The sequence below is a fragment of the Charadrius vociferus genome, unplaced genomic scaffold (genome assembly GCF_000708025.1).
Source record: "Charadrius vociferus isolate BGI_N301 unplaced genomic scaffold, ASM70802v2 scaffold162, whole genome shotgun sequence".
Classification (NCBI taxonomy): Eukaryota; Metazoa; Chordata; class Aves; order Charadriiformes; family Charadriidae; genus Charadrius; species Charadrius vociferus.
This window is the reverse complement of record NW_009647236.1, coordinates 1,030,875-1,054,806: the sequence shown is the minus strand read 5'-3', so window position 1 is coordinate 1,054,806 and position 23,932 is coordinate 1,030,875. Positions and strand designations below refer to the sequence as shown.

Genomic DNA, 23,932 nt, shown 5'->3' with positions numbered 1-23,932 from the left:
ATCCCGATTCTGCCAATCCAAAGGTGCCTTTATAAGGCTCACAACAGTCTCCTGTAGGCAGTATAGAGGTAATGTGCTGGTATGGGTGAATAATATAAAAAGCATGATGCTTTGGACTTTAGTAAACATCATCTTGTTGACTGCTGACAGTTTCTGTAGATTATAAAGACAGGTTTTCATTCTAATTGTGTCTTCTACCAAGGATTTGTCACCTTTTCAAATTTTGTTTCACTGGTACATTGCAATGCATATACAATTCTGCAATCAAAATCTTTAGTAGAAAGTATGAAATAGAAGTGAACCAGGATAGACCCTTTGAAATGCCCTCAAAGTCTGACAGTGAACCATGATGTTTTCTAAAAGTGTTCTCCACCAGTTATGCAATTATTTTCTGATTAATTTGTCTGGACTGTGTTTCTCTAGTTTGCTGATGAGCATACAAAGCAGTTGAATATTCTCCCTTCCCCCAATCAAAACAGATTGCTTTCCATTTTTCACGTTATCCTTTAGCTTGTCCAAAGCTTAAGATTGGGCTCACTTTTTTTTTTTCTGTAATAACTTGTATTCCTGCTCAGTTCCTTCCATGCTTTGGCCTCCACCAGTGTCCAGTTTTCCTCGAGCATGTTAAGTAGTGTAATCCCTAGCCATGAGTTTCAGCTCTCCTCTACCCTTCCCAAAATCCTGAATGCCAGTCACAGGGCTCGCTGATGTCATAGTTGTTTATCTCTGCATTCGCTCAAGGTGAATGCTGTTCCTCACTGGGCTGCAAGAGAGTAGATGATCTTCTTGGGAGTAGGAAGGAGGAGAAAAGGCCATCTGCAGCAGTCTCCAAAGTGGGGTGCATGCAAAACAATCCATTGGTGTGTATGAAGAAAATATTTTTTGTACCATTATTAAAATAAAAAACTTGTAAACCAGTTTTTCATCTTCATCTAATCCTATTTCTATTTGTGCGTGTGTTTTATAATGTACATAATATATTACTACAGTAGTACAAGTATGTAATTTATAAGTAAATATCCTTATATTGAGGGTGTGTGCTCAAAATATTTTTTACTGGTGGAGTATGCAGTCAAAAAAGTTAGGAGACCAATGATCTGGAGCTTCAAATTTCTTCCCTTGCAAAGATAACTTCCAGTCCCTTGCCCAGTGTCAGGATCTTTGTCTTGGATTTTATTTTATTTTTAGTCCAGAGCGTTATCATTTTGTTACTTACGGGTTAAATCAGACTCTGGATTTGCTTATAAATTTGAAAGGCAGTGTTCTGTGCTCTTCGGAAAACTTGCATGGATTTTAATAAAGTACCTTAATCTCATGCTGACCGCTTTTGTCAAAAATCTGAATGTTTCTTCTTGCTTCCATTGAAATCTTTTGTCTGGCTTTCCTTGACCCTGAAGTAAATCCTTTATAAGTACTGAATACTTTGTTGTGAAATGGCGAGAGATTTCTCTTGCATCTTTGACCTGTATCACTGTGTTTTTGTGAATCTCTTTGGCTGTGCATCCGGCAGACAATGAGCAGATTAAATGGGGATAGCTGTGACTTTTAAATGATGAACTAGCTGAAAGGTAGTCCTTGGAGCACACAGAAGAGGATGACACTAACTGTGTAGTGCTGCTCTTCAACTTGTGCCCAAGGAGAATTGAGAGTATTCTGGTTTGGGATTGCAGTGATAACAAGTGATTGCTTTTGTGCCCTCTTCCCGTTAAAAGCTCAGCTTTTCTTCATGCAGCGAGTGATGGGTGCAGGTGCCAGCAGAGCAAGGTTATGTGGCTTGGGGTTTTGTTTCTGTTGTTATTCTCTGTTCACCTCATTTAGTCCTAGCTCTAAGGCAAAACATCCGTTGGTCCCTGTGTGTTCAAATGGAACCAGAACAAATTGCTTCATTCCCTAGATTGCTGTGAATGAGGCAAAATTAATTTGAAAATATTTGGGAAAGTCAGAGGTTTTTGTTAAAAAGAAACCTGATGCAAAAGTGATAGAGAGGATCTTGGATTGTGTAAATAAGGAAAGACCCTTGATGTGAGTGGGAAGAGAAATTTTTTGATGGAAACTTGCACTGTAAAAAAGTATATTTAATACAAGACTATAGAAGTACTCAGAATTTTTCTGTTGGATTTTTCAAAAATGTATACATTCCAGGAGAGCAGAGAAATGTATACATTCAAGGCAGAGCAGAGAAAAAAAAAAAAAAATTGACACTGGGCTTTCCAAGGTACTGCAGTGGTGGACCTGAACGATGTAAACAGAAAGTACTGGAGCTTTCTGGCTTTGATTGAGAAGAGCGGATAACTAATACTCAAATGTCAGTAAATTAGCAATGTTAAGATAGATTTGCAACTTTATTTCTTACTTCTGTATATACATATCTCACAATATGCAAACACCCTTCTCAAAAGAAACACAATACGTTGTTTTTCTGCAAATGAGTTTACCGCTTTGTATGCGGTATCGGACATTATACACTTGCACTAAACTGTATTTTCATGTATAATATTAAAATATGCTGGCACTTATTGGCAGCAAAATTAATTCATTAAAAAAGAACTTATAATTGTTGAATAATGTTCTTCTCTAATGGCGGTAACTGACGGTATTACAGTGAGGTCTTGCAAAGTTATGCACACATATAAACATAAGTTGCACGAATATATATATGATGTGTTCCTAACTGGAAATAACTTGGTGACAAACCTCGGAGGAGACTCTGAGTTCAGACTTCCAAACTCTCATCCTTAGAGAAAACCTGAAAGGCTGGGGTATTGTTATTTTCTTTCTCAAGTCACAGTTTGAAACTGTAAAACCTTTCATCTGCCTGTGCTGCAAAATATCAAATGTAGGGTGGCACTCTTCATTAGTTAATACTGCTAAAATAAAAATAAAATGCAGCTCAGGAAACTGATGCAGATAACTTTTCTATTCTTTTGAAGACTTTGGAAGGAAGCCAAAATTAGGCTCAACATTGGCTTTGTTTAAAAATGTATTTGTGGGACCTTAGAAAATGTTCCAGTAATACAACTGGATAAATGGGAGAGAGGGGGAGAGAAATTCCCCCCAAATGTGGGCATTGATACTAGGCAAGGTATTCATCTTTCCTAACTTGAAGCATTTGCAGATCAGACATGGACACCAGAGGCAGAAGTGGTCTGTAACGGAGCATCTTTCTCTCTGCTGCCAGCGCAGGGATCCCTGCAGACTAGTAGCCCCTGTGTTCATGTCTGGTTTTAAGTGTGAAGGATCAAGAATGTTACTGGTTTGGCCTTTTTTTTTAGTGGTGACCAGTTAAATGAATTCAAGTTGAATTAAGCTTTCTTCCAGCCCACTTCCAAATTGGCAAGTTCACTGTATCCAGAGTCTCCCAAAGGGTGATTATGCGCCTTACAGCTTACCTTGTTAAGTGAGGGTGCTAGGAGCAATGGAAAAGAGTGTGAGGATCAAGAATTTCTCATAGGAATCAACCTGTGCTTTTACACTCTTCTTTCAGCCTGCATGTGTTGGAGACTGGGAAAACAGGACAAGAGCATCATGAAATGTTCAGTGCCGAGTCAGACTTGAACTACTGTGTTAAAGTGAAAAACACTGCTGTGACTTTCTAAGCAGGTCAGCAGACGGTCTGTGTCAGCCATATGTGGAAAGCACCGGTACAAGTGTTCACTAAGATGCCAGTAAGAAAGGCACGCAGACTCTGTGAGGTGTTGATTAAAATATCGTTTATTGGAACTAACAAGAAGGAAAGGGAGAATGGATAGTATGTCCCTTCTGGTGCTGGGAATCCCATGTTGTGCAGCATCCGACAGACCTCCAGTCGTGGCACAGCACAATGAGCAGAACCCCATCGTGTAGAGATTCGCTGGCGTGATGGTCATCAGCATTCTTATGGGAGTTTCTTAGAAGAAAATGTTTTTAACAATTTTTGCTGTTGAGCAGAAGAAAGTTTGCATGACAGCATGTTGCATCACTTTAAGGTAAAGGCATGGTGATGTAACCGCTGGAGTGAGAGCTGCCTTACAGACTCCTCTCATATGATGGCCAAGTTTATCCAGCGGCCAGGGTGCAGCACCACGTTGCATAGAACAGACCTGCAGCTACTCAGGCCAACTGTTGTGTGTATTACTGACTCTGTGCGCACGGGCCTCCTGGTGAGGATCACAACAGCAGACAGATGTTCAGATGGGGCAGCCTGCGTTGTTCCTTCCTGCAGCGAGGGAAAGGTGTATCTCACAGCTCTCAAATGACTGCTGTGCTTGCAAAAGGGCAGTTGACCTGATCGTTTGCAGTGATTCCAGTATCTTCTAAAAGGGCCAGGTTTTCTGTCTGTATACACACAGTTGCATAGAGTTTGCATATCGAACCAGTTCTTTCTGGACACTGTTTTCACACCACCGACGGGTTAGTTTCGGTAAGATGTACGGGGCTCCGGAGGTGGTGTGCCATTTGATACCCTTCAGTGACCATGACCCTGGCTTACTGGGTGTCAGCATAAGCATAGTAGAAAACAGTATCCTAAAATTGGCAATCTGTTGATGAAAATGTACAGAGAAAGCCTAAAACAAGAGATAAAGCATTTGTTTGTGAACCAGAATGATGATGCACAATGAAATTTTCCAAGGAAAGCTGTTGTTAGCAATCTAATGTATTAAACAGCCCTTGGTGGTAGGAGGGAAGTTCTGTTTGAATTTTTTGTACTCAGTCGTCAATTTTATGTTTGTTTGCAGCTTTAAAAATGTTATGTTTGTTTCTGCTTTGAAAGTAGGTGCAAAGTAGGGAATGAGTATACAGTAAAACTATCTGCTTTTCAGAATATGCTGAAGGATATTTTCAGATAAAGTACAGGGCTAGAAGAGATACCCTGTTCTGAAGCAGGATAAATTTAACCTCCATAGCTAGCATATTCCAGGCTTTTTATCCTCAGTTTTTCTTATTACCCTAACCTAAAGGTTTTTTACCCCAAATTAAAGCTGTGAGTAATCTTTTGTGTGTATGTGTGAAATTGAAGAACAGTTTGTCACCGTTTTCATTACTGTAACATACTAAATATCCAAAATTTGCTGTTCCCTACCACCACCTTCGTAAAACTGAAGATGTCTGTCTTTCCAATTTTTCCCTAATGAAACGTGTTAAGCTGTGTCATTTTGTTCCTTTGGAATCATTACAGTTGGACCCCATCTTCAACTATGGGATTTGAAGCTGCGCTTCATTTATCAGCAGAGATATTCATAGGCAGAATAAAGCAGGCTAACATACTATTGTCTCATGCGTTGCATGACATAGTTATTAATATACATAGCAGCCAGATTTTTTTCTTTTTTTGCAGCACAACACTGTTGTTTCCTAGTTTTGTCCTCTGTTACAAACCTGAGTTTTTTGCAATGGTCTGCTGAAACAATTCTCCCCTCCTGGCCACCCCTCGCACCCCATGCACACTTTTTTTTTTCTTTTTTTTCTTTACTCAGGTGTAGCATTTTCTGCCTCTCTCTACTGAAGTTCATAGTAATAATTTTGAAACAAGAGGTTCCAACCTGATTTCAGACTTTTGCACCATGAGGATGGTCAAGCAAGTGCAGCAGGTTCCCCAGAGAGGTTGTGCAGTCTCCACCCATGGAAGGTTTCAAGACATGAGTGGATAAAGTCATGAGCAGCTGGGTCTGATTGCCCTGATTTGAACAGGAGGCTGGACTGGAGACCTGCTAAGGGCCCTTTATGTTTCTACTCTTTCTCACATCCCTCAGAGCTTCTCTTCTTGTCCTCTGTTTGTCCTTCTGAGATTCTGGCAATCCTTGTTCATATCCCAGTTTGCTTTCAACAGTTTCCTCTTTTCTCCGGAGCAATCATCAGATCTTGCTGACAGTGTATCAAAGATGTATGGTTCATTTCACCAGCTGTACAAAGCCTTAGGCTCCACCTGATTTCTTTCTAAGTCTGTATTACATGACATCAGTTTCCAAATATGTCGCTGTCCACCTGCAGTAGTTTGCTGGTGACAGTGGCACTGTAATCGTCACCTCCTGGACTGTGCTGCTGTACCTGAAAGCGAGTGTGAAGGCCAGCGAGCAGGGTCATGCAGTTACAAAATGATCCTCTTCGCTGCTTTACGACTTTTCTCAAGCCTGTGGTTGTGTCCTTCCCACAGCTCCCAGCTGGCTTCCCATGCTGATGGAACATCTTGGTGCTCCTCTTCAGAGGAAGTTAATGAATCAAGTCCACGCTACACAAGGGATGTCGTAGGTTAACTGGCACAGCAGCCCCAATCGCTCGGGGCAGTGTCTGTCTGTGAACATAGTATAGTTTTTAACTTTCAGAGGTGAATGAAAGTGATCAAAAAAGCTTTTTTGTTGGAATTTTGCCCAGCCCTCAGTCAATGCAGGGATGCATATTTCTATCAGTATATGGTCAAAATGAATCGCCTCCCCCTATTTCTGGTAGCACCTTGTACCATATAACATTATCAAACCTGCCCAAAGAACTGAAAAACCAGCAGGCGCTCCCTGGCTGCTGGCGGAGAACAAGCAGTTGCCAGCCCCTATGGAGAAGCAGCAGTTTTTCTTTCCTCTGATTCTGCGTTTATCCATCTGTTTCCTATCCACTGTGATGCTCAGGGGCACAACACTGGACATTCTCCCCTCGCTCCCTGCTCCCACCTCACCAGCACAGTGCTTTCCCAGGGGAAAGGGTGCTGTTCCTGCCACGCTCGCCGCACTGGAGGGAGCAGTGACTGGTTAAAAATAAATTTGGGAGCAGATGGCAAGGCAGATTATTGTTCATCCTAGGGCGATGATGATGATGTGCCAGCTAACTGCTGGTTGTCTATCAGAATTAATCAGGAGCTGTTGTGGCACATGATCAGTGAAGCCACTGCTCCCCTTGGGAAAAGGGAAGGAATAGGAGAGAAGCAACTCTGTAAAATGAGTTGTTGGGGAAGCACTTGTTTTTCAAGATATGAGAAGCTTCTGATGGAGAAAAGACTACATAAAAAGAAATACAGGAATATTTTTCGGGTTTGGTTGGTTGTTTGGGGGTTTTTTGTTGTTGTTTTTTAGATATACTCTTATATATCTGCAGGTATGCCTAGCTCCTAAAAAGCAACTTTTAAGTGGTTTATAGGACCTTTACAAGCACTGTCTATGTGAATAATATGAAACATTATCCATGGATGTGCCTGGTTGGATTTGTGGCCTGTGTCACAGGAAAGGACTTGACGCTTGCTGTGCTCAAAATACTTCACAAACGTTAATTCTCTACACACTCACAAAACAGACTAGGTGAAAGCTGACTCAACCCATTGAGCTGAAAGGCAGTATCAGAGGTACAACTCCGGACTTTTGATGCTTTAGCGATCTGAAGGGTAGTTTATTTATATTACCTTTCTTTTTTTTTTTCCCCCATTTGAGTAAATTGTAATTTAGTGTAATTTAGGTGTAATTTATTAAAACCTTACGGGTTTGTTTTGGAAGACATTTCAAGTGATATATTAAATACTTTTTATCTAAGACTGTCAGGTCTGTACAGTCTACCTTACATAGCACATTCTCCACAAATGTACATTGTAAAATACAAAAGATGGGACTGTCAGGTCTGTGCAGTCTACCTTAAACATCACGTTCTCCACAAGCATACATTGTAAAATACAAAAGATGGGATAAAAATTGCGATTTCCTCACATTTTTAACCACTCTTCTTTTCTTTTATACTTTCTTTGTAAACCTACTGTTACAGGTTGTTAAAGAGGTATTTTCTGTGCAGAATAATCTGAGGGCTCTCTCTGTAAAAGTGAATGGAAGACAAGGCAAGGCTGAATTAAGCTTCTTGAGCTCTTAATTTTTGGGTGGTCTAATTGTTAGCAGTAAGAAGAAATGAACTTATAGCAGAAATAAGATAGAATGACATAAAGAGAGGTGGTCCCTCTGGACACTCAAAATTGGCAGATGTCAAGGAGGCTTTTTATTGCTTTGTCTGACATTACTATAAGCTTTCTCTTTAACAGTTCCATGAGTGACAGGCTGAGAGAGCTGGGACTCTTTAGCCTGGAGAAGAGAAGGTTGAGGGGAGCCCTTATTATGGCATGCAAGTATCTAAAGGGTGGTTTGAAGGAGGATGGAGCCAGACTCTTTTCAAGGGTTCCCAGTGACAGGACAAGGGGCAATGGGCACAAGTTGGAACATAGGAAGTTCCGTTCCAACATACGGAAAAACTTCTTTACAGTTAGGGTGCCAGAGCACTGGCACAGGCTGCCCAGGGAGGGTGTGGAGTCCTCTTCTCGGAGATCTTCAAGACTCGCCTGGATGCAGTCCTGAGTAATGTGCTCTAGGCAATCCTGCTTTAGCAGGGGAGTTGGACTAGATGATCTCTAGAGGTCCCTTCCAACTCTGAAGATTCCATAAGATGGCAAATCACTAGCAGGTTATCTGTGACAGCAGCAATTTTTAGGTCAGAAACATTGTTAAAACTCCATATTAATAAGTCCTTTTCTTTTGCTGGTGTTGCAAATGATGAGAATGGAAATAAATTACTTCACTGGCTTATTTCTTGTTAAGTGTAGGTCAGACTGAACTGGAAAACTAGTCGTCCTTGTTTCTGATCAACTCTCCTGTGTGCTACTGCAGGAGGGCCAGATTCTTAGTATTTTGCATCGTTAGCACCTGAAATATCCTGCCTTAGTTATGTTTTAATAACTGAAATACTCTCAGAACCAGTTTATTTCATTGTCCTTGCCCTTCCAACTTGCTTTTTTGGCATGTAAGCTGCTGGAGTGAGAGGGTGGTTTAAAGAAAGTTATGTGCACATGGGATGGCTTGGTCTTTAAATCTTTTTAAGTGGTAGGATGCTTGTAAGGCAGGGATACGTACAAACCCTGCAGTGCAGAAGTGCCGTTGGTGAGAGTTACTCATTTTTAGCATGAAACCTGTGATCAGATATTGCAATGCAGAAAGCAAAAATTGTCCTTAGCTGTGTAAAATCTTTTTCCTCTTAAAAGAGCAATAATTGAAAACAGCACCTCCTTTCCAAGCGGGCAGTGGAGGCGAGAGTGCTGGGAATTTGGTCTTTGAAGGGTTGTTAGCAGAAATCTTGTTTTTTAACAGGTGCCCATGGCGCTTGCGGCTGTCTCACGAGGCCATCCTACCGTTTTAGTCCCTGTCACCTCTGTAGGCCCATGTGGTTCCCATTGCATGAATCAAAAGGAAAGGGATAGATAAAGTTATTCTCTGGGAAGGTAAAAGATAAATTCCCCCCCGCCCCGCTGCTTCTTTCTCTGAGGCCACATGGGGGATAGCTACCCAGACCTCAGTCCTGGCTTCCCGAGACATCCTGCTCAGTATCATGGGCCAGCATTTGAGCAGCCTCGACAATTTCTCCTGCACATTTCGCCTGGTGCCCTATTTTGCCCCCTGATTTCTTTTTCTGACAATTTTGTAGTCCTAGCCTGTGTTAGCTTCCCTGTTGTGCTCCATGTTACCTCCTGGCATCTGTGCAATTCTCCCTCTTAGAAACTGCCAACTTTTTTCTCTCTCTGTGGCAATTCTGGCACCATCCTGCAGATTGGAGCTCAGCTCAGTCCCAAGGAGCCTCTCTTTCCATTTGCTCTCTCTTCTATTTAATGAGAAAATCCTTCCTGCCAGCCACTGCCTCGGCTGATGAGCACTGCCCAAGCTTTCAGGGCTGCTCTCATAACTCTAATGGCTCCGCATGGATGGAGAGGGAAGAAGGGCAGGCAGGCAGAGTGCACTGTTTTTGGAGGAAGCTTTGCCATCGCACTTCTTTAGACTAATCTTCATTCCCTCCTCTCGGCTCTGGCTACAGTGCTGAGCACCAGCTTATATACAGGGCGTCCTGCAGGTGGGATCTGGCTGGGCTGTCATCCTTTCCTGGCCATGAGAGGTGGCCCTTCATGTAGCATTACTCGGACCGGTTTGGGGTGTCTCATTTGGCATGCCCAGTTTTCACAAGGAAGGGGGAAAAGATATTTCCTTTGAGATTAAAGAAGAAAGAAGAACTTCGGCACGAAGGAGTTTTTAAAAGGCATAGCATTAAGAAGGAAAGAGGACAAGGGGTGGCATGACTATCCAGAAAAATATCTAAAGGTATAAAAAAGAATACACGCATATCCAGTTTTCTTGATGGCAGTGAGACTTCATGTGATAAGATGTGAGAAATATGGAAAGAATCAATAGATTTCTAAAAGTACTGTGAAAAGCAGCAGTTAAAAGGTGGCACTTCTAGGCAAAGGGTATGTGCACAAGTTTCAGAAGGGGATTTGTTACTTTTTTGTGTAGCTAAGAATACAAGTTAGTTGAGTAGAAAATGCTAGCTTGCGTCATCCTTCATATTCGCAGCAAAAAGTGAATCACAAAAAGTCAACTGGAGAGCAGTACTTGTTCTTATCACATACTGTTGTATATTTTTGCAGTGCTGGAACACTTTCAAAAAATGCAGGCTAGGAGCACGGTCTCTTACACCAGTAAATAGCTGGCGAGTGTTGCCCGTGAGCTATTCCAGACCTTCAGGAAGGAGGGTAACGTGACGTCTATTCTGATAATAGACCGTCTTCGTTCTTAAGTTACCAGCGTCTGATAAACCTGCTTTGTTCGTTGTGAAGGGCCTCCAGAGCCTCACGGGAAACAAAAAGCAGACTGAAGAGTAGCTTGTCCTCTTGGTGTTGGCCCATCGTGTGACGCCATTGAAAATAAGGCTGGAAACAATGCACGGGCTTGGAGCTCGCTGCCGTGCTTCCCCGTTCTTGCCGTTGCCAACTGCTGCCATCCCAAGGCCTGCCACTGCCTGAAGCACTGGTATGGAAGCACATGCTTCTGACATTGGCCCCGTTAGCCTTTCAAATACTGCCTTGGGACGATGGTTTAAGGATTTCGTTCTTGCTTTGTTCTTAAATAGATTTCTTGTGTGTATATGAGCAGATTTGCATGAAATGCAAAATCTCCGTATTCATGGCACGTTCCCTGGGGTACCCTTCTTTTTAACCGGAGTTTATTATAATGAGGAGAAAATGACATTTTTCAATTTTTTTTTATTAATCTATATTGTTCTCTGTTGGCGGCCCTAGTAGCTTTGTGGAGGAAGCTCATGCAGTAGGGAATTTTTCTTGCCACACATTAACTCTGAAGAGAATTTGAAAGTAAAGGGCTTCAGTTGTTGGCATTTCTGAGCCACCGTCTATTGCATTTGAAGCCCTTTTTGACTACAAGTAGCACAGTAGGTGTGCCAGAGTTGTAAATCTCTATTCTCAGGAAATCTGTTGTATGTTACTGAAGGGATTCAGTAGTGACAGCAAACATGGAAGAATAGATCTCTTCCAGATAATCAGAAGTGCTGGCATGGTTTAACAAATGGATTTCAGGCATGGGAAGTATTTCATGTTTGCTATTGCCTGAAACAGGGGGGGTCTGCAACCGGCCTCTGAAACCTTCTGTTTCCCTGTCCCTAAGTGCTTGAGATTTTCAGGGAATAAAAACGCTGTCCTTACGTATTCGAAGGTGTTGCCAAGGGTGTCTTATCTCAGCAATTCCTACTTTGATTCTTAGCAGCAAGGTTCATTTTGTGCCAAGAGGGTCCAGAACAAGTGCTGGACACTGTTCTTGGCGATCTGTAATAACATTCCAGCACCACCATTTTTCCAAATTATGCTTAGGATAATGTAACTGCCTGAGTAAAATCCGCTCTGCAGCATAACAGAGAGACCTTCTGTTTCCAGGACTGCAAGTCCCTCAATTTTTATACATTTACACACTGCTCTCAGGGAGAATAAATAATACATGAACATATGCACTGGCTAAGTGAAATTTCCTTCTGATTATAGTGAGGCACTGGTTAATGGCAATTATAAAATATATTTATTTCATCTTTTGCTAATCCTGCTGAGTGTTTAAAAGTATGCCTTTTTTTTGTAAGTTGCCATCTTGTTTTTTATTTTTTAAACAAATTGTTTTGATCATTTTTCATATGTTGGAGAGTTGCAGTTTTGAACCCCCTTGAACACGTTTCTGGCAGAATTACCTCATCTGAATCAGAAATAGTGCTACTGCATAAGTGCCCTTAAATGCTGTCTCTGCTACATCTATATTAGAATAATAATAGAAGCTTTGAGAATAAACTGATTGACATTAATCCCAAATGAAATGTTTACTCTCTGTTTAATACCGGGTGGGCAGTTCAATACTCTGCATCTATATGAAACAAGAAAAACGTTTAAGAAGCATTATTAAGGCTCAAAATCAGGTACTCAAAAGTCAGGGCGATATCTTGGTGGGCATGTATTATGAAATAGTGTTGAATTGTATGATCAAATACTGATTTTTGCACGTATGGAATTCATAGAATAGACCTTTTTTGAAGGCTGATTTGTGTCTAAGTCTCCTTCCCAAACCTGTTATACATGTGGACTAGACAGTTGACGCTGCTGCTGAACTGTATTTTATCCTCCTGCCTCTACCATAGAGCCTTATATCACATTGAACAGGTCAGTGAAAACAAGCTGTTTGCAGGTGAGTAATCTTTGCTTGTTCTGTAATTCATCAAAAACTGCCTTAAAACCTTGTGGTCTGATACTGAGATATCGGTCTCATTGCTGTTGACTCAGTGGCATTTGTACTAGACTATGTACATACCTACGAGAAACTGAATCTAGATTTGGGGCATATAAAGTTAAAAGGATTTTTTCTGTATTTTGGGGTCTTGATCCCATTTGTAAACAGTAGATAACACAGCTTTCTTAGGAATTCAGATACTGCAGAAAAATTCATAAAGAGATTAAAATCTCTCTTCAGATAACAGTATTGCATTATTTGTTCCTAGCCCCATTTCTATCTGAACCGTTGTGCTTGACATTTTATAAATGTGCCCTTCACACGCTTCCTCACTCATCTGAAACAGAATTGTGATACAAAAGATGTTTTAGCAAATTTCAGTCTAGGATCTGATAATAGGATGCGTCAGGCAGCCTTTAGTATCGGTTGTTGCTGTCCTTCCTGCCCATAATCCTAATTGTGTGTACCTGGTAGTACCTCTTCAGGAAAGGCAGAAAGAGAGGAGATGCTGTCCTTTCTTAGCCTGTCGTGAAGAGAGCTGTCAGTTCTGGGGGCAGGATGCTGTATTTAGCAGTCCGTGTTCGTGTCTGCTCAGGTCTCATCTGGTGAGCCTCAAGATTTGGTTGCAGTGCCATTCGCAGGGGTGCTGCAGACTTGGCTTCAAACTACAGCCACTGCACTGACCATCTCCTCTGGGCAGCATCGTCCTGTGTGCTTTTCAGTTCTCTGCTTTCAGATATCACTCACATGTTCTCGATTTGCTCTGTCACTGTCTCTGCTTGATGGTATGCATCTCAGTTGCAATATCCCTTGTCTTATAGTTAGAAATTTTAAAGCGAGCCTTTTCAGGCTGTTGGGATGAAGCCTGATGCGTTTTGGGTTTCAATGGCAAAGCTGGATGTTTTAGTCCAAAAGTGGAGTTAGCAAATCTTGCCAGAATGCTGCCATTTCCTACACGTGGTCCAGTGTTTGTTCTTGTACCCTAAGAAGCCCTGACAACAGCATCTGCTCTGGACTATCCCAAACAGGACTAATAGAAAAGCATACACTTTCTGTGTCACGTTTCAAGATAGACTACCGCAGTCAGCCCTGGGCTGTGGAGTGTCCTCAAGAGCTTGAGATCTAGTGGACCATGAAACCTGTCTTAGAAAGATGAGATGTGGCATTACATTTTATGTAACACGCTGTGCTCTGTAATTGGCTCTTTTAATGCATGTGTAGAAACACTGAATTACTTGCAGGAGAGAATGGTATTGCTGTGGTGTTCAGGAGACAGATTTTATTGGCGGGTTTCTCTCTTTTTTGCCTAAAGCAACTGGGTTTTTGGAAATCAAATGTGAATACAAATGTACTTGGAACTACAAGTCTCCAGTCCGGGGAGAAAAGAGAGATGGGGCCAGGAAAGGCTACCCGATAAAATCGACAGGAGACTCATCTTTCCGTGGGGCAGGCGCACGTTTTCCACTCCAACACACTGGGTTGCTTTCTCGCTGAGATGCTAAGGTCAGTTTAATGAGGGCTGAGAAGTCTGTTTAAGACTGGGAGTCGCTAAAAATCAGCAGCTCCTACAGTCTAATCTGCATTATTATTAAACCAGTTAACAATCAGGTGTTTTAACAATTAGCTCTGTTACTAGCTCAGTTCATTAAGGTCATTAAAACTCTCTCTGCTTCAATTTAACCCTTCAGGTTGCTACTTCTAGTAGGTGAGTGTCCTTATATCCTAATGTGCTGTATGTTATGGTAACTACTGATTCAGGTCTGTTGTAGCCACTTGGCCTGCTATTTGCGTCTTTAATGATTCAGGAGAGAAATGCCTTTAGGTGCTGTCGTAAACAGTCCTCTAAATCTTGAAAATCAATGAGAAATGAAAGGAAGTTAATTACAATTTGTACTGACAGCACTGCCTATTACTTAGGTTGCTAAGTATTTCCATTACATGAGCGTGGATCGTTTGTGGAGGGCGGGTGTAGGAATTGCTCTGAGGTTTTTTGTTCTGTTCAAAACTCCGTCAAACACTTACTTTATGCTGAGTTTTTCCTATTCTATGCATCCAACTATGTTTAAATTGCTTAGGAAACTTTAATCAAAGAACAGTTTGGCCGTTTTGAAGAATGGACTGATGAGAAAATGGAAGAGGCAGCTGGAGAAATGTTCGCTTGCCTGTGTTATATTGTTCTGACTGACAGGTTGCACTGTGAAAAGATCTTCCATCTCTCTGGCTTGGAACAATAGGAAGTTAATCTGATGACCGGGCTCAAATTAAGCAGCAGAATTAGCTGGTCAAAGAGAGCGGGGCGGAGAGGCATGGGAGTGGGGAGAAGCTGAGATTGGAAAAAGCAGCCCAGGAAAAGAAGGATGGACAGGGGAGTCTGAGAAGTGAGAGAAGCCCAGGCTGAGAAAGCAGGACTAGATAGACCAGCACTTGCCAGCAAGGAGAACAGGACCATCAGAGTGGGGAAAAGCCAGGAACTGAGGTGGGAGCAGATGGGAAGAGCTGGGTAGGAAACCTCAAGCATGGGGCTAACAGGTAGGATAGCAGGTTCCCACACATCTCTACCAAGAAGCTCGAGCAGGACCCTGAGGTGTTTCCTTCTCATCCTCACTTTGTTGCCGGGAGGCAAGCTGGCAAGGCATCCTGCTCCCCCTGCAGCCGATACACGCAGCGCTAGGAGGTTGTCGTCTTCTCCGTTATTTCATTCAGTCAAGTGGTGGAGGCCGTGTGGAACAGAGGGCTCCAGGTCCGCAGATTAGCCATATGGCTGTCGGTGCAACATTACATGGCAGGAGGCATTTGTCCGGCTTCCTGTTGGTAGGAAGCTAGGAAACTCCTGTCCTTTCCTGGAGGTCTTAATACTCTCTTTTTAACATCAAACGAAGCACTCGGGGTTAGAGAGCGTTGAAATTAAAGTTACTTATGCATCCTGTAACTTTTTCTCTCTGACATTATTTTTCTTCTCCCCACAAAACATGTGCTTTGCTTAGTGAGAGTGATGAGCTGTGTGCTTATAATTCACTTTTGTCTGTCTTGCTGCAGAAGAAGGAAAAACATGCAGTGTAAGAGGCAGGGAATTACTTGAAGAAAATGGCTGTAGTAGCCACAGGAAACATTATCTGATCCTCCAGGCCAGCTGAGTTTCTGTGTGGTGTTGGACTGGTCATTTTGAGCTAAACATTTCAAAGGCTATCATTCGCTGTTGTGCCTAACTCGTTTGAGATACCCTTCTACATCCTGGAAGAAGATTCATGAAAATACTGCACGCTCTTTGCTGAAACATAAGTTTTGGAAAAGCATTTCTTAGGCATCTCGAATCGAGTACTGCTCAAATCAGCAGATACTTCTGAAATTGTGCCATCTGTGCCTTAGCTCACTCTCCATGTAATGGTAATAATGCTACTTCTAAAAGAAGGTTGTGGGAGATTTTGAAAATACATTAGCTTAATGTTTTGTGACGCAGTTAAGAATAAAGAATTGGATGAGGGTGAAGGCTGGAGGAATAAAAAAAGAGCTGAAAGATTATAATATAAAGTACGGTGTCATGCACCTAGCATCTAATGCAAATGTCTCCTATAAATGTGGAGCTCATCAACTGGAAACTACAAAGGAGGAAGAAAGATCTGGGAGCATTGCTAGATCTTGTGATAATTGAGGCAGCGCTCTCATGATCTGTTACACTGTGATCTTAAAAGGTCTCAATGGCTATCAGAGAGGCACTAATGCATTGGGCTTTTGGGAGAACTCATCTGGATACTTGTATATAGTTCCAGCTTTACAGCAGAAAGATGAGAGCAAACTGGAGGAAGTGACAATGAGGCTGATAGCATGGTTGGAGGGATGGGTGGCCAGTTTTAAAAGGCGAAGACAAATGTGTGGCTTATTGAGCCTTGCAAAATGAAGGTGGAGGGATGAGTGAGACAGCAGTTTGTAAATATTAACAAGGATTAACAGCAAGATGGAAGCTAGCTGAGCTGAGGTACAGTTTTCGGCCCAACAGCAAATAGGTTTGAAATTAATGGGAATAAGTTTATGTTCAAAATTAAGTAGTTTGTAAGTATCAGAATAGTGAGAGTCTGGGGCAGTATCCCAAAGGACGGAGTGGAAGGAAGACACCTTGTTGGGCTGGAGATGAGCCTTGAATCCTTGGAGAAGTGTGTGAGCAGGACCTGGACTGAGACTCGGGAGGCTGTAGCCAGTTAAATGTGTTAATTATAGCAGATGCAGCATGCACACTTCTTGCGCATCGGGCATGCAATGGGCGTGGACAGTTGACCTTTTCTTTCTCTCAATTGAAATCAAGTCGTTAGGAATTATCTCTAAATATTCTGGCCCTATACTTCAGAGCTTGAGCTGCTTTAATCTTAGTATGCCTTGGGGACCCAGATTACCAGTGTATCTGCCCTGGAGAGTCTGGGAGCAGATGAGGAGATCTCTTTCAGATGGCTGGTTTTTAGTGTGCAGCCAGAGAGGTCTGTCGAGTGCCTGAGCATGTGTGGAAAGGAGGGGATGTATGTGCTCTCCATTAGCATTTCCAAGATGCGGGAAAGCCTCATGTCTGTCCACTCCAGGATATCTACTCGTCCTGGTTTGTGCAGCATATTTGAATTTAACGCTACCAGTTGTGTAAGGGCTGAAGGAAGAAATACATTGTCGGACTGGGAACATTGCCATTCTCAGCCTTTGGATGGCCTCCACTTCATGTTTGTCACATGCAGTTCGTATCTGTAAGGAACATGTGTCAATGCTGATGTGATGTGCCATGTCATAAAAGCTCTGGTGACATTTTGTGACCTCTTAAAGCCTAATAAAAGAGGTTTGCAACATGTAAATGCCATCTGCCATGGCAAAGCGACTTCCCAGTTCTCTAATCACATATGCCTCTTGTGAAATGCTGCATCACCTTGAAAAAAATCAGCATATTAATGGAGGAAGCTTGTCATTTCACTCATTCCCAGATTCTTTACATAATTCATCTATTAACTTTTTTTTTGCTTATTAAGAACCCTGAGGGGTGGAAGTTGCAGCAAATCCATGATAGCTTTAGGAGTTCCGTTTCATTAGAGCTGTATTTACTTTCTGATTTTTTGGTACTCTGAGTTGGAACCGTTCTCCCTACGATCTTAATCTTTTGCAAATACTCATGGGGTTCACAGATGGAAGCGTGAAAAGTCTGAGCTGTCTCAGGAACATGTAACAGGATTTTTGGGGGGGGTGTAAAAAAGAGGACAGTTTTCCTCATTAAGCTGTGTTTGTTCGCTTAGTCCATTATGGGAACCGAGATATACTAATTATTTTAAATTGATTCTACTTGTTTGCCAATTTGTCACGCCGATAGCCTCAGATGTGGGATAAGGAGACCAAACTTTGGCATCATTTTTTGCTGGGCTGAGAGCTTTTATAATGTATGGGTTTTGAATCAGTAGGGGCAACTTTTACACCTTGAAAAAATAAGCAGTGTTTCATGCTTGGATGATAGAGAAGAGCTCTTTACCCATTTATCCTTTACTTTGCATACTGCTGTTGTTGGGTGCTCTGGTTTTTACATGTAGATAAGATAAACTTTCTAGAGAGAGTTTATTGCAGGAAATGTGTACATATTACAGGCTACATATACAACACTCATTAATTTATGAGTAACGATGAGCAAAAGCTAGTTGAGATGGTGCCAGGGTAGAAAACTGCATCTCTACAGACTGTGATGAGAGGCAACGGATCTACCTCCTGTCATAAACAGTGCTTTTGTGTGTTTTCCAAGAAGCATGCAAGCATTGTCTAGCCCTCACAGCCATCAGTGAAGAAGTTAGGTCTGTCTTTATCACTGTCTTACAGGCGGAGAAAAAGGTACACTGAAAAATGAAGTGACAAGACTAGCAAATCTGTGTAAGCAGCAAAACAAGATATCAGAAGCCCTGGCTTGCCAGCCTGTCTCATTACATCATGCCCGTGTGCCCTGGGCAAACCCCATTCTTTCGACTGTGTTTGTACATAGCATCGGTGATATAGCAGGCTTCAATACTGATTGAATACCGATTTTTAGACAGAAGCTTATCATTTCCCTGATATGACCTATCCTTCCGCTCCCTATTAGTAAAAAGATCTTTTCCTTTCCTCTTTGGGGTGTTGAGAGATGATGCTAGATGTTTATAGGTGTCACAGAACAGATAAATTAAAAAAATCGCACAGGGACAAGAGCAATCGAGGAGCATGTGAGCATTTCTCTGTATGTAAGCGTTCTGAGGAGGCAGAGATACATTCTCAGTCCAGCACTTGCAAGGATAAGTCATTACACTCTGCTGCTCTCCTCATAGTGGACCATATGGTAAGGTCCTGCTGTGCATGTACTGCCCTAAGGGTCCTACTCGCAGATGGAGCAATGAAACTGAAAAGCCTGCTGTGCAGGAGTTCAGTAGGTTTTTTGTAACTGCATTGCCATGCAGCCATTTCAGTTGCCTTCATGTTTGACCTGTTTTTATAGATCCTGATGAGGTCTGTAAAATGAGCTTATTCTTAATTGCCATTCATACAATTCTTATCTTACCATTATTAATTTCAAGAAGTGAATATGGAGATTAGGTGGGATAAGTTTCTGCAGTAGTGACAATTTTGCATGTTTTGACACTAAAACAGAAGGAGAAGCCATCTTTTTTGCATTAGTTGCAGAACGAAAATGGTTATACTAGCAGAGTGGTTGCTGCAGTGTAAAACTGCGCCCTCCTTCATTGTGAAATTAGCCTGTCCATGTGGCCTGGGAGATACTGGTGCAAGCACCTGAAACGGGTATTTGAACTCCTAAGAGTATATTGTGAAGCTTTTTATCACAGCCCAGTCGAGACTGATGTTCAAAATGTGCAGCGAGAAAGAGGGAGTGAGATTAGGAGATGTCTCAGTAGAGGTACCGCAGCCTATCTGGGCTTTTCAGAGCGAGAAACTGTACCCAACTGGGTATCGCTGGATGGCATCAAAATGCTTGCTTTGTTTTCTGCTTAAATAATAACCAGGTACACTGTGTGTGGGAAGGGATTGTCAGGGGGAGAAAAGCTATTTAGCATCAAGCTAAGAAAACAGCGAAATACTGCTGTTTAAAAGGCTGTATAAAGAGCGGGGCCTGTTGCTTGCTTTCCTTCCAATGCTTTGCAACTTTTCTCGTTTTAGGAACTTTCCGCTGTACTTTCTGTGAGACCGAAGTGGAAGAAGATGAGTCGGCGATGCCTAAAAAGGATGCAAGGACACTCGTGGCAAGATTTAATGAGCAGATTGAGCCCATCTATGCGCTGCTTCGTGAGACGGAAGATGTTAACTTAGCCTATGAAATCCTGGAGCCAGAACCCACAGAGATTCCTGCCCTGAAGCAGAGGTGGGAACAGGCCTGGTCTTCTCTCACTGCGCTGCTTCCTTGTAGTGCATTCGTCTGCTCTGTGAGGCTTTCCCAAACCTTGTGCAGCCTCTCGCTGCTTTGAGGACGTACTTGTTCAGCACCAACTGTGCAAGCAACTGACAGATTCCCCAAGGAATGTACGGTTTATAAGGAGACAAAGGGCCATAACCATTTTTTGCTAAACAAGGCAGATGACTATTCTTCTGGTCAGCCTCCTGCACGTAGTTTGCTGTGGGGTGGGGTACTCAAATTACCTGCTGCTTGCTGTGCTGCAGCTGCTATGTGCACCGAGCCCTTACCCCAGTATGTGAGAAATGCAAACTGCAGCCATTTGGCAGAGCTCTGAAGGTGCCATCTACGCTGTCTTCTTTCTCTCTAACCCTTATCTTTCATCTATTCCTTTTGCTTCTACCCAGCTTTTGAAACTCAGCTATCTGCATTCAACAATTTGCATTTCAAATCGACATATAACAACATTCTAGTTTGAAGACATTACTTGTAATAAGGGTATTTTTTTCTTCTGATTTTCTCCCACTTGTTACACACCTCTTCTTTTCGGAAGGAGACCATGTTATAGTCAAAAACTCTTTAAAATCTTCCTACCCATGGGAAATGACACTTTCTTTCAGAACGTTCCTAGCTGTACAAAAACAGATGATGTTTAAATAATGCAGAAAGATGTGGGGAGCTGTCAGTTTTGTCAGCTGTGGTGAAATGTGATGCACTTCTCTGTGTTTAAAAAAAAATAATTAAACACACGGGGGGGGGGGGAGAAATGTACCACCACGGGAAGCATTCCCATAGTGCTTTGGGGTGCTTGGCTTTAGTTAGTGTGAGAGCAAGCAGGATACTCTTTTTTTTCTCTCAAGCTAACCTTGAGAGAGAATGTTCCTCGTATATTCATGCTAGACAGTTTCTAATTAATATAATAAAAAGTTCTTTTCTATTCATAGTCTTTTTCTAGCCAAAAAGGTAGCTAATTTTCCTCATCATTCTGATAGAAAAACAGAAGCAATATAGAGAGGGGAAGAGATTTTTTCCAAGGTCACTTAACATGTCTTTGGTGATATGGGGAGTCTTTGAAGCCTTTTTGCCTAAGCTGAATCACTAGACTTTGCTTTAAAAACCCTTTTCTGTAGTTTGAGTAGTAGAACGGGGGTAACCCCACCAAAAAGAGAGTGATTTCTCAGTCTTGCCCTTCTGTGCACAGGAAATTGTCACAGCAGAAGCCTGGTGCAGTCCCATGATTAAATAGCAGCACCCACTTACTTGACTCGTAAATACTTAAAAAACATTGTAAATGATTAATTACTCTGTGCAAGGAATGACAAAATAAATAGGCAGCTTTTTAAATGCTTACTTGAATACAACTTGCTTCAGCACATACGATTTAATTATTTATTAACTCTTATTAATTCAAAACAGCTAATTGCATGAAAGCACTGCTGTGAGATTTTTTTTTTAAACCCTGAGTTATTTATTCCCTCCATTTTTATGGAGTCTTGAGCACCTGAAATCATTGACAAAACTGACATTTGGTGATTCTGAAACAAACAGAAAAGGTCACGAAGTCTCTTTGCACTGACACAGGCAACTTCATGTGTTTTCAGAAGAGTTACAGCCAGCTGTAAGCGACCACACTGACATTGCATAGCTGTCATTCACCTGCCGTGGGAAACTGGGCAGATCTTCATTTATATCTTTCTAGAAGGCTGTTAATTTTCTTAATCTTGGCAGAGAATGAATTAGCCTCGCAGGTTTTGAAATAAACCTGCTTTACCTAAGCCCTCCTCTGTGGTTTTCTAAAACAGATGGATTTTAATATCCCTCCATTTTCTCATGTCAAAATTGCATGATTTTATATAACAAAAATCTTCACAGTATTAATTTTCTGTGGTCATACTATCAAGGACCATGGGTTGTCTGCTATGAAGTTGAAGCTCTTAAGAGCAGCTAAGTGAAAAAGTGCTTTATTTCAAACACAGCACAAAAAGAGTTATCCCCATTATGCAAGACCTTTTCTTAATAGTCTGGGAAAGATTGAGATGAAAATTTCAAGTTGTTTTCCCATTGCACAGTGTGGTTTCTGTGGGCCATACCTCAGCTATGTCAAGAATTATTTATGTCACCTTTAACGGCAGCTGACCGCTCATTAAGGGATTTCCATCCGGGTAAAACAACTGATGGGTAACAAAGCAAACGTAGCCACATCTGGGCCAGTGAGCTGCCACCATCTGAGTAGTTCTGGTTGAAGGATAGCCATGCAAAGTCTAGACTTAGGTGGGGGAAAGCAGATCTTAGATCTAAGAGAGAGATTTAAGATTGCGCTCCTTTCATCTGCTCTGTGCTGCCCATAAGGCAGCTTGCGCATCTGGCCTTTTGCTGGTGCCTGATCCATGGTGTTTAATCCTTTACTTTGGAAAAGGGCTGCTGAACAGTAACATCTCTTCTGGCAGTAAGGAGTATTCCCCTGGTCACATAGTCTTGAGGGGCTGCTAACTCCTACCAACAGTGTTGCTCAAGATGCAGTTCCACAAACAAGTAAGTAAACTGAGACACGTTTGCAAAGCTCACCAGGGTCTGAAAGCAGACAGAAAGTGTCTAGATGGTTGCACCTAACTGTGGGACATTGCAGTAGATGGCTTAAAGTAATTCACACTGTAGGTGTCTCTTAGAGTTGTTACTTTCATTTTTGAAATGTTCCTGACGTGATGGAATAAGTGTTTTGCTGGTAAATGATACCGCGTAGGAAAAAAGTCCATTTCAGGCACACTTATGGGGACCTCTGTGCAAAAGTATTATTAGGCAGTTCCTGGCACTGCCGAGTATTTAGCTGTCACGCTGCAGTCGTGGGGAGGGAGAGCTTGAGGGAGAGCTGCATTGTGTATCTTGTGAGGAAAGTGGATTACATAAAATCGTCAGGGAAACGCTAGTTAGAGATTTCTATTGTGTGGGAAGCAGAGCGGTGCTTTTCACAGAACACACGCCTGTCTTGGAGAGCTGCAAGGTACCAACACTTGAAATAACACGCTGGGAAGAAGGTCTCTGTGTGGTTCCTTAGGTTATATAAGCAATACATGTGCACGAGTCTTCTGTCCCGAAATTCAAGGCTGCTGTGAAGCTCTCCTAGCGGGGCTGGCTGCAGGAGGGAACCGATTAGTGTGTGGACACATGCTAAAACTGATGCTGTGAAGTATTTTGCTAACAGACCCCAGCAAGCTCACTATTGGGAGGCTGTGCATAGCCTTCGATCCAAACTGCGGCTGAGCACACCAGTACTTTTTATCTGGAGAAGAGAGATGATCACCTACCTGCATATTTTCCCATCACTGTTTACCCCTAAAAATCCAGCAGAATTAGCTCATCGAGCAGTGGTTCAGTCCTTGCTGAATTAAAAAAAATTGCATATTACTTAGGTCTTCTCCAACTGCAACCTCATTTTAAGCTTCTCAGTTGGAGGGAAGGTCATGGGTAGATAGCAGTGATTGAGCCATGCTCGCTGACAACTTCTGTCAGCTCAGCTGGCAACAGAGCAGGAACACTGTGAGTATCCTTGATGGATTTGTTTTGGACAAAAGGAGGAGTCCAGGCAGGTCTGTTACCCATGAAAAAAGCCTTTGGTGCTACTGGCAATCAGATGACTGAAATTATATGCCTGAGGGTGGGCGCAGTCTGCAGTGGATCTGTTTCTCTGAGAAGATGAAATACGATTTTGAAGTAGAGGAATGGTCACATTTGGCTTTCCCCACCTGGAAAGCAGTGAGTTTCCATTCAGCTGCTTTCCCTGATCAATGCATATGTAGCAGCACAGACCAGAGAGACTATTTTAGGCTCATTGCCATTACTGTGCAGAAAATACTCCACCTGATGTCCCCTTTCCATCAGATCCAGGCAGGAATGTTTCTTTTCTCCATCAGTCTCCTGAGCTAGAAGGGAGCCTGAAGGAAAATGTGCTGGCTGCAGCTTCTCTCAGAAAACAAGGAGGGCTAGGCTTTGACTGTCGTACCCTTCGCATCGGTCATCACCT

General features: G+C 42.3%; 1 protein-coding gene across 1 annotated transcript in view; it reads left to right on the top strand.

Moving 5' to 3' along the window:
- Window positions 1–23,932, top strand: part of GTF2E1 (general transcription factor IIE, polypeptide 1, alpha 56kDa) — a 44,101-nt gene that overhangs the window by 15,435 nt on the left and 4,734 nt on the right. The window contains exon 2 of the mRNA XM_009879890.1: window positions 19,683–19,884. Within this exon, the coding sequence (XP_009878192.1) occupies window positions 19,683–19,884 (202 nt within the window). The remainder of the gene's footprint in view (window positions 1–19,682; window positions 19,885–23,932) is intronic.